This window comes from Macrobrachium rosenbergii, chromosome 46, assembly GCF_040412425.1.
Source record: "Macrobrachium rosenbergii isolate ZJJX-2024 chromosome 46, ASM4041242v1, whole genome shotgun sequence".
NCBI classification, from domain to species: Eukaryota; Metazoa; Arthropoda; class Malacostraca; order Decapoda; family Palaemonidae; genus Macrobrachium; species Macrobrachium rosenbergii.
This window is the reverse complement of record NC_089786.1, coordinates 49,040,217-49,052,194: the sequence shown is the minus strand read 5'-3', so window position 1 is coordinate 49,052,194 and position 11,978 is coordinate 49,040,217. Positions and strand designations below refer to the sequence as shown.

At 38.7% G+C, this 11,978-nt stretch overlaps 1 protein-coding gene across 3 annotated transcripts in view; it reads right to left on the bottom strand.

Moving 5' to 3' along the window:
* LOC136830297 (octopamine receptor beta-2R-like) overlaps positions 1 to 11,978 on the bottom strand; it is a 639,505-nt gene that overhangs the window by 400,621 nt on the left and 226,906 nt on the right. For all 3 annotated transcript variants that reach the window (XM_067089696.1, XM_067089699.1, XM_067089697.1), the window contains exon 2: positions 10,056 to 10,268. In XM_067089696.1, the coding sequence (XP_066945797.1) occupies positions 10,056 to 10,268 (213 nt within the window). The remainder of the gene's footprint in view (positions 1 to 10,055; positions 10,269 to 11,978) is intronic.

The following is an 11,978-nucleotide window of genomic DNA, read 5'->3' as shown; positions in this document are numbered from 1 at the left end:
TTATTGACACGGATCTTTTCATACGTTACATATATAATATACATACATACATATGTGTATATATAAGTATATATAAATATATATATATATATATATATATATATATATATATATATATATATATATATATATATATATAATATACATAAAAATTTCAGCACTGACTTAAACTGCAACAACTATCTGTTCCTTTCCCAGAAACCATCCGCAAACTTTCCAGAAGTAAACAAAAAATAAAAAGAGAAAGAAAGAATCCATAAGCCAGTGCAACTTTTCATAGTTGGCCCCAATCAGCAAAACTTTACATAAAGCGAAAAGAAAGTTTTTCATAAAATGTGCAAAGATTCTTAAGTTTCCTCTCAACAATTTTCAACTTCGCAGAAGAAACTGTGGATAAATGATGGTGGTTGGGTTATGTTCAGATGAAGAAGGAGGAGGAGAAGAAGGAGGAGAAGAAGAAGAAGAAGAAGGAGAGGGTGAAGAAGAAGGAGAAGAAGAAGAAGAAGGCTGAGAGTAAGGGAGAGAATGAAAGGTGCAGGTTTGATAGAATTAACTGTGGACGAGTAGTTGTGTGGGTGTGTGTGTGTGAGGTGGGGGGAGGAGGAGATAGTTAATATTTTAATGTTTTGCGGACTGAGGAAAGAACGAGAGGAAAAAAATAACAGGAAAAAGGAAGTGAAAATGGGAAAACAGGAAGAGATGAAAACGGTTGGAAACTGGCCTATCACAAATGTCATTTATTAAAAAAATAAAAATTAAGCTTTTGTGATGTCAACCAATTCTTGATCATTTGGAGGAGGAGGAGGAGGAGGAGGAGGAGGAGGAGGAGGAGGAGGAGGAGGAGGAGGAGGAGGAGGGTTTCCATAGCAAGGTCACGTGTATTCTGACCTATTATCTCTAAATACTCCAGCCACTTCACCTATTGACAGACCAGGCTAGGGTTATTAAACCACTCTGAGTGAACGTATTGATTGATTGCATCGTGGAGACTATGTAGCGTTGCAATTGGAGTGAACGTGGAAAACGTAACACAACCAAACCCAACTTCCGTAAAAGAATAACCTTGCAAAAGAACGTGAGGAATACAATGCATTCGTTAGAACACAAAAAAAGTAAAAAATGCGTCGAAGTTTCTCCGACTCAATAGAGTTTTCTGTACAGCCGCCAATGCATATAATCAAGGCCACCGAATATAGATCTATCTTTCGGTGATCTTGGCACAATGCTGTATGAGCCGCGGCCCATGAAACTTTAACCACGGCCCGGTGGTGGCATGTCCTATATAGTTGCCAGCAGCACGATTATGGCTAACTTTAACCTTAAATAAAATAAAAACTACTGAGGCTAGAGGGCTGCAATTTGGTATGTTTGGTGATTGGAGGGTGGATGATCAACATACCAATTTGCAGCCCTCTAGCCTCAGTAGATTTTAAGATCTGAGGGCGGACAGAAAAAGTGCGGACAGAAAAAAGTGCGGAGGGACACACAAAGCCGGCAAAATACTTTTCTTTCCGGACATCTAAAAAGATTCTCTCTTAAGAGTGCTAAGAACGTGACACACAAGAGCTACATATTAATGAACTGTGCTTGAAAGAATACGAAGCAAGAAGTAACCATTTCCCTCAAGTCTTTAAAGAACAGAAAGAATGGAGAAACCGTGAATATGTTGGCGATATTCTTCATGAAGAAACTGAAAAAGGGAGTAAGAGACGCCTTAAAAAACAAAGAAGAAAGTGATAATATTCATTTTAAAATACAAAGAATAATTAGAAAGCAATTGCTCTCCTGGAAACAATATAAAAGTAAAAACAGCAGCCTGTCCTTTTTACAGAACAGGAAAATTGTAGAGTGGAATTTTTCCAAATTGTACGAAAACGTGAATTCATTACAGCTCCCAAAGAAAATGCAAAGACTGCAAACCGAAATCAAGAACTTTTCTTATCAGAAATTGAAAATATTAAGAGAAGATTGATCGACTGACTGATTGATTGAATATAGAATTTAGGCCAATGGCCAAGCACTGGGACCTACGAAGTCATTCAGCGCTGAAACGGAAATTGACAGTAAAAGTTTAAAATGTGTATCAAGAGGAAAACCTCAAAGCAGTTGCACTATGAATCAACTGTTAGGAGAGGGTGGAAAGTAAGATGGAAGAAATTGAATATGAAAGGAGGTACAGTAAAAGGAATGAAAGGGGTTGCACCTAGGGGCCAAAGGCACGCTGCAAAGAACCTTAAATAATGCCTACAGTGCACCGCATGAGGTGCACTGACAGCACTACCCTACGGGGATATTAAAAGAAGGAAAATGTTTTCTCCATAGCAAAACGAATTGGTAGAAGGGTAACAAATGCAAGAAAGTAAGAAAATAACAAGATTTATTTCATGAGTGGAGAATAAAAGATTAAACAACGGATTCTCTCTATAAAGAGTAAATTCAACAGAAGAAAGCTACTGATCTCAACTAAAGAGGATAAACACGCGAGTAGGTAATTTTCCTCATCAAAAATAAAACAGGTTTTACCTATACAGCAACTGATTTCCTTTTAACATGAAGAATGCCCAGAAGAAGGCAGCGGATTTTCCCTTTAACATCTTTGCCAAGGAGAAAGCAACAGAATTTCCCCTAAATATCTTTGCCAAGGAAAAAGCTACAGAATTTTCCCTAATATCCTTGCCAAGGAAAAAAAACAGAATTTTCCCCAAATATCATTGCTAAGGAAAAAACAACAGAATTTCTCTTAAATATCTTTGCCAAGGAAAAAGCAACAGAATTTCCCCTAAATATCGTTACTACGGAGAAAGCAACAGAATTTCCCCTAAATATCTTTGCTAAGCAAAAAACAACAGAATATCCCCAAAATATCTTTGCCAAGGAAGAAGCAACAGAAGTTCTCCTAAATATCTTTGCCAAGGGAAACGCAAAACTCAACAGAATTTCCCATAAATATCTTTACTAAGGAGAAAACAACAGAATTTCCTTTATCTATCTTTGCCAGGGAAAAAACAACAGAATTTCCCCTAAATATCTTTACTAAGGAGAAAGCAACAGAATTCCCCCTAATTATCTTTGCCAAGGAGAAAGCAACAGAATTTCCCCTGAATATCTTTGCCAACGAGAAAGCAACTGAATTTCCCCTAAATACCTTTGCCAAGGAAAACGCAAAACGCAAAACGCAACAGAATTTCCCCTAAATATCTTTGCCAAGGAAGACACAAAACGCAACAGAATTTCCCCTACATATCTTTCCCAAGGAGAAAGCAACAGAATTTCCCCTAAATATCTTTGCCAAGGAAAACGCAAAACGCAACAGAATTTCCCTACATATCTTTCCCAAGGAGAAAGCAACAGAATTTCCCCTAAATATCTTTGCCCAGGAAAACTCAAGCATATAAAACGCAACAGAATTTCCCTACATATCTTTTCCAAGAAAAAGCAACAGAATTTCCCCTAAATATCTTTGCCAAGGAGAAAACAACAGAATTTCCCATAAACTATCTTTGTTACGAGGAAAGCAACAGAATTTCCCCTAAGTATCTTTGTTAAGAACAAAGCAACATAATTTCCCCAAAAATATCTTTACCAAGGAAAAAGCAACAGAATTTCCTTTAAACTATCTTTGTTAATAAGAAAGCAACAGAATTTCCCCAAAATATCTTTGCCAAGGGAAAAGCAACAGAATTTCCCCCCAAATATCTCCGCCATGGAGAAAGCAATCAAATTCCCCAGAATTATATCCAAAGAAAGCAAAGACGAAATTCGACAAAGCCTCCTTAGATCTCATCAGGAACTCTTGACCCCCAGCCAGGGGTGTTATACACGGCAGGGTACTTTAATCAATGCAATTCCATTAAAACTTTTCGGGGATAATCGACGAACCCCAATCGCTCCGGGTCACCTCGCCATTAGTCTGAGACTTCTTGCCGTTACTCGGAAACTGTCGGAGTTATTCCTCAAAGGGCTGTTCGCCAAACATGCTGACTGCTTCGGCGTTACTCGGGGACTGTTCAGTGTTACTTCGGAGAACTGTTTCCGGAGGACTTATGCAGTGTCACTCAGGGACTGTTCAACGGTACTTCGGAAACTGTTTGCTGAGGACCTCTGCAGTGTTGCTCATGAACTGTTCACCATAAATCTCGGGAACCGCTTGTGGATTTCCACGACGTTACTAGGGGACTGTTTGCGGAAGATTTCTGAAAGCTTACTCAGGGACTGTTCACCGTTACCTCGGGAACTGTTAGTGGACCTCTGCAGAGTTACTTGGAGACTGTTCACCGTTACCTCGGGAACTGTTTCCTGAGGAACCACAATGTTACTCGAGGACTGTTAAACATTACCTTGGGAACTGTTTGCGTAATCTGGAAACTGCTCAGCGTTATCTCGGGAACTGTTAGCGGATTTCTGCAATGTTACTAGGGAACTGTTCCGAGTTACCTCGGGAACTGTTTGCGGATTTTCACTGGGTTACTCAGGGACTGTTCGTTACCTTGGAACTGTTTGCGGAAGATTTCCACAGCATTACTCAGGGACTCTTCAACATTACCTGGGGAACTTTGAGGACCTCTGCAATGTTAGTCGGGAATTGTTCATCGTTATCTCGGGGACTGTTTGCAGACTGTTGAAATGTAAATAGGGGACTGTTCACTGTTACCTTAGGAACTGTTTGCAGACTTCTGTAATGTAATTAGGGGACTGTTCACTGTTACCTTGGGAACTGTTTGCAGACTTCTGTAATGTAATTAGGGGACTGTTCACTGTTACCTTGGGAACTGTTTGCAGACTTCTGTAATGTAATTAGGGGACTGTTTACTGTTACCTCGGGAACTGTTTGTGGAGGATTTCTGAAATGTTAATTGGGGACTGTTCAACGTTACCTAGGGAACTGTTTCTGGATGAACTGCAGCGTTACTCGAGGACTGCTAAACAATAGCTAGGGAACTGTTGAGGAATTGGGAACTGTTCGCAGAATTCATCACTGTTACTCAGGGACTGTTCACCGTTACCTCAGGACTGTTTGTGGACTTATGCAAAATTACTCGAACTGTTTGCAGACTTTCGCAGCTTACTCGGGGACTGTTCAGCATCACATCAAAAAACGTTTGCAGACTTCTGCAACTTACTCGGGGACTGTTCAACATTACATCAAAAACTGTTTGCAGACTTCCACAGCTTACTCGGGGACTGTTCAACATTACATCAAAAACTGTTTGCAGACTTTCGCATCTTACTTGGGGACTGTTCAACATTACATCAAAAACTGTTTGCCGACTTCCACAGCTTACTCGGGGACTGTTCAACATTACATCAAAAACTGTTTGCAGACTTCCACAGCTTACTCGGGGACTGTTCAACATTACATCAAAAACTGTTTGCAGACTTCCACAGCTTACTCGGGGACTGTTCAGCATTACATCAAAAACTGTTTGCAGACTTCACAGCTTACTCGGGGACTGTTCAACATTACATCAAAACTGTTTGCAGACTTCCACAGCTTACTCGGGGACTGTTCAGCATTACATCAAAAACTGTTTGCAGACTTCCACAGCTTACTCGGGGACTGTTCAACATCACATCAAAAACTGTTTGCAGACTTTCGCATCTTACTTGGGGACTGTTCAACATTACATCAAAAACTGTTTGCAGACTTCCACAGCTTACTCGGGGACTGTTCAACATTACATAAAAAACTGTTTGCAGACTTTCGCATCTTACTTGGGGACTGTTCAACATTACATCAAAAACTGTTTGCAGACTTCAGCAGCTTACTCGGGGATTGTTCACCATCACATAAAAAACTGTTTGCAGACTTCGGCAATTTACTCGGGGACTGTTCAATATTACATCAAAAACTGTCTGCGGATTATCTGCAATGTTAGCTAGGGACTGTTCAACGTAGCCTCAGCAACCGTTTGTGGACTTCTGCAACGTTACTCGTGAACTGTCCACCGTTAGCTCGGGGACTGTTTGCGGACTGCTGCAATGTTACTATGGGACTGTTAACTGTTACTAGGAAACTGCTTTTCACTGGCCTTGGACTTTCACTTGAGGACTGCCTGACATTGCTTGAGACTACTTGCCGTTACTTAGAATGCTCTCCGTATTGCTCCAAATTGCTCGACATCGCTATGGCAATGCTCGCCGTTACTCAACTCGAGGACTGGTCACCATTTCTGGAGCACTCAACGTTCCACACAATCAGTTTCATTCCGCTCAAAGACTGTTCAACGTTTCACAGGAAAGGCATGCCATTATTCAGTGGCTCCTTTATATTCATTTGGGACTGTTTTTGCTAATCAGGCACTGTTCACCGTCGCCTAGAGACAGTTTGCCGTTACTCAGAAACTGCATACCGTAGTGGGGTAATGCCATCAGTGTACCTCACGCGGTGCACTGTAGGCATTACTTAAGGTTCTTTGCAGCGTCCCTTCAGCCCCTGGCTGCAACCCCTTTCATTCATTTTACTGTCTCTCCATTCATAATCTCTTTCTTCTATCATGCTATCCACCTTCTCCTAACAGTTGTTTCACAATGCAACTGCGAGGTTTTCCTCCTGTTACATCTTTGAAACCTTTTACTGCCAATTTCCGTTTCAGGGCTGAATTACCTCAGCGCTTGGCCTTTGGGCTAAAATTCTATATTCCTCAGGAACTGAATACCGTCAATCTCCTGTTGCTTATCATTACTTGGAAACTCCGTCTGGCCATTACTCACAAGTTTAAATATCCAGCATAACGAATCTCTCGACATTCAAGGATGATGTTAAGTAATATGTCTTTCATAAGTGAACAACTTTGCAGAGATACAAGGATGTACAACTACATAATCAAAATACTTCAAAACCCGCTGGGAAGTATTAATATACACAAAGTCATTGGGTCACTCTTTCTCATAGTGATTTTCTCTGTTACATTTCTGTATGCTTCTTCCACAAGGACCGTGGCGGTCTAAATATTATGCAATCGTTAAATCAAACGGAAAAAAAACTGTTCATAAAATAAAATAAATACAGAATTTAGCCCAAAGTAAGTATACCTTAGTTTAACCAGACCACCGAGCTGATTAACAGCTCTCCTATAGAGGGCTGGCCGGAAGGATTAGATTTATTTTACGTGGCTAAGAATCAATTGGTTACCTAGCAACGGGACCTACAGCTTATTGAGGAATCCGAACCACACTATACCGAGAAATGATTTTCTATCACCAGAAATAAATTCCTCTAAACCTTCATTGGCCGGCCGGCCGGAGAATCGAACGCGGGCCTACTAGAGTGCTAGCCTACCTCCCTATGTACGTGCGTACGAGTCATATTCACTAAAAGCTTCTAAGCATTTTTGACCCTCGATTTTAATCACTCAGCCAGTTCCTCGAGGCTTCCGGGAGTCTTTACGCAAACAACCCCACCAGCCTTCCGTAACGAGCCAAGTTACGTCATTAACCAGACCTATTACCTGTCATGTTTGAGCGATGTCGTGATGCATGTTTGTTTGGGCAGAGGCTTTCAGACACGAAAGGGCGGGACTTGACTTCTCTGGCTTTCAAAGAGGCTGGAGGGAAGTTGGTCTGGGGATAAGATTAAGAAAGAAGAAAGATTTCTCCTTCTTAAGTAGCGCTCGTCCAGATGATTCGAGTTACGTTTTCTTCTTCTTCTTCTTCTTCTTCTTCCTCGTGGGGATCAGTTACATGAAGTTTATGATCTAATTTTTTTTTCACTTTGAATATTTATGAATATAAATTACTTTCAATTGAATATTTCTGAACATAAATAACTTTAAATTGAATATTCATGAAGTTAAAGTCTCCTCTGAATCTATGCAAATACTTGACTTGCATAATTTCCTAACATGTTGCTTAAAACAATTTTTAAGATCTTACCCCAAACAAACTTAATTTACTACATACAAACACGTATATCAACAAACGAGAATTTTATATGTGTATGTACAGTATGTATGTATATACTGTATATATATATATATATATACTGTATATGATATATATATATATATATATATATATATATATATATACTTATACATATATAGATATATATATAATATATATATATATATATATATATATATATATATATATATATATATATATATATATATATATATATATATATATATATATCAAAAGGTCATTTGGGTCCAGTAGTTTTAACCTGGGTTCAGGGAGAATTTATATTCATAAATATTCAACGAAATTATGGCGCAGACCTTCATTACAGCGAATATCTTAACACCTTTTTGCTATTCACTGAAGAACAGAGGAAAACAATACAGCAATTACAGGAATGTTATGTAAAATAACATAAAAACTGTAGTGAAGCACTATTGGAATTGGAACTGAAATATAGAATTTAGGCCAAAGGCCAAGCGCTGGGACCTATGAGGTCATTCAGCGCTGAAAGGGAAATTGAGAGTAAAGAAGGTTTGACAGGTGTAACAGGAGGAAAACCTCAAAGCAGTTGCACTATGAATCAATTGTTAGCAGAGGCTGGTAAGTCAGAAGGAAGAAAAAGAATATGAATGGAGGTTCAGTAAAAGGATTGAAAGAGCTTGCAGCTAGGGGCCGAAGGGACGCCGCAAAGAATCTCAAGTAATGCCTACAGTGCACCACGTGAGGTGCACTGACGGAACTACCCCATACGGAGATAATTAAACACAATATTCCAAAAATGCCAGATAATTATATCCTGTTCTCATTTTGTCGTCGTTCTAGATTAAGCCGGCTATATGCCAGCACAGGCTCTTGCTCCTGATAACGTTCATCAAGTGGAGACAGGAATGCGGAAAGGAATAAGAGGTCTAGTGCGGACCTCTGACCTCATTTGGACTCAATAATTAAACCATTGCTCTATCTCTCTATCTTGCGTTGAAATCATTACCATTTTCCTATTTATCAATATAAAAAACATGCTTAAAATAGGTAAATCGGTTTTTAGGTATTTATTGATGTGAAATATGGGCATAAAAAAAATTTCAACTTGCAAAACGGTAGAATATTTTGACTTCCCTTTCGAAGAATATGCTGAATCATGCAGTATTGAGGGGAAGAAAATACCCTACAAGAATTCTGAGGCGATTTGGCTTCCGCATGTCAAGATATTCAGTAAAAAGTCTGAGAAAATCATAAAATATTACAGTTAAATGACCAATAATTTAGCTTCTTTATCGATAACTGATTGACTGATTTTACGAAACTTAGGCTGTCAAGCCCAGCACTGAAGGGGCACTTTGGGCCAATCAGTGCTTCAGAAGGTGGAAAGAGAGGGTTCGAGTGGTTGGACAGCAAGATGAAGATATCCAGATAATAAAGGATACGAAGAACCAGGAGCTAAAGATAGAACTGGGAGAAAAATAATAGTTGGAGGGGTTGGACAGCAAGACTGAAGAAAGAACGATGGAATGGAGGTAAAGTAAAATGCTTAAAATGTAGGTTCAGCTAGTGGACGATGGGACGCTGCTAACACCCTTGAGTAATGCTACAGTGAACCACTGGAGGTGTAATGATGTCATTAACCCTTAAGGAGATTCATTACCAATGAGACATTTAGCATAAGTGTAAGAAAAATGAGTTCAGCCCTCATGAATATAACTTAGAATTAAATAACTTAATTGATAATGAAGGTTAAATCTGGGTAATATATACTAATATTTTCCAATTTTATATATATATAATATATGCACATACATACATACATACATACATACATACATACATACATACATACATACGCATATATGTATATATATACATATATATATATTTATTTATATACATATATCTATATATACATATACTGTATATATATATATATATATATATATATAATATACATACACATATACATGCATATACATACATATATATATATATATATATATATATATATATATATATATATATATATTTATATATATATATATATAATATACATACACTTAAAAAAGCATATACATACATATGTATATACATACATTTATACACGTAAAAATAATTCACAAACTCCTTCGAAACACGGACCCCCGTCCAAAAAAAAAAAAACTCACCTGTCAATGGAGATGCAACACAGGTGCAGAATAGAAACCGTGGAGAAATAGACGTCCATGGAGTTCCAGAGGTCGCACATGAGGGGACCGAAGAGCCAGGTGTTGGTCAGCTGTACAGATGCGTTGAAGACCATAGCCATCAGGGCTACCAACATGTCGGCCAGCGCCATCGACACCACGAAGTAGTTGGTGATCACTCGCAGCTTGTGGTACCTGCGGGAAGGCGAGAGAGTGGGGAGTTTTAGGATCAGAGTGAGTGCTGTGGTTGTAGGCTTTCTCTCTCTCTCTCTCTCTCTCTCTCTCACGGCGTCAATGACCCAGATGTTGTGACGCCAGTTTTAATGGCCATAAATCAATCTCTCTCTCTCTCTCTCACGGAGTCAATAACCCAGATGTTGTGACGCCAGTTTCAATAGCCATAAATCAATCTCTCTCTCTCTCTCTCTCTCTCTCTCTCTCTCTCTCTCTCTCTCTCTCTCTCTCTCCTCTAAACACATGCTTTGATTAAAATACAAATCCGCACTAGCAGCGTTTTGGTACGCCTCAAATATGGCGTTATTAATAAATTATTATTATTGGAATTGGAACATAAAATCTAGGCCGAAGGCCAAGTACTGGGACCCATGAGGTCATTCAGCGCTGAAAGGGAAAATGGCAGTAAAAAGGCTTTAAATGTGTGATAGGAGGAAAACCACTCACTTGGTCTAAAGTAAGATGGAAGAAAGATAATATTAACAGAGGTACAGTAAAAGGAATGAAAGGGGTTGAAGATAGGGGCCGAAGGTAAGCTGCATAGAAACTAAAGTAATGCCTACAGTGCACCGCATGAGATGCACTGACGGCACTACCCCATACCGGGCAAATTATTATGATTAGTAACATATATTATTAGTAAAACAATGAAAGTTGTGAGGTCTGTAGAAGGATTTGGAAGAGAACTGATATTTCTATGTAACCCAAATTTGGAAATTATGGAAGGATTGTTCAACCAACTCCCCTTTATGGAAGTGCAATTTTGAAGCTGAGTGAAAGTGAAGAGAGAGAAAAAAAAGGTTGTTAAGATGTTTTGGTGAACTGAAAGGGTGAAATTTACATTTGGGGATAAACAAAGGAGTGGTAAAAAGGTGAACGTTGGGGAAAGAACAGAAAAGAGTCGTTTGTGGTGGTTTGGTCATGTGTAGAGAACGGAAGAATAATGGTTAGTGAAAGAGCGTTTATCTGGCAACCGTTGGGAAGGAGGAGGAGAATTGATAAGTACTGGGTAAGTGAGTGCAAAAGGTAATGGAGAGAAAGTCTTAATATCAAGAAACTGTGAATACGTATTTGCACGAAATAGAGGTTAGTGGTGCAGTGTGTGTGTGTGTGTGTGTGTGTGTGGAGGTTGACACAATACTGGTAAGCCTTAAAAGTAGTTATATGAAATGACTAATTTTTGTCACTATATATATATATATATATATATATATATATATATATATATATATATATATATATATATATATATATATATATATATATATATATATATATAAGACGAACAGCTTAATACTGTAATTATATATACATATATAGGCCTATACACATATATACACATACAGTACATATAGAATTACCATTAAGTTAAAACAAAATAAACCGAGCAGCACTTTAAAACCCAACTAGGTAAACCTGTCTTCAACACCACAAAATAAAAAGTAAAAAATGCGCCGAACTTGCTTCGGCGCAATCGAGTTTTCTGTACAGCCGCGACCCATGAAACTCAGCCACGGTCCGGTGGTGGCCTGAGTTGTTGGTACCTATGGCGGTGCCAGAAGTACAATTATGGCTAAATTTAACCTTAAATAAAATAAAAACTACTGAGGAGGATAGAGGGCTGCAATTTGGTACGTTTGATGATTGGAGGGTGGATGTTCAATATACCAA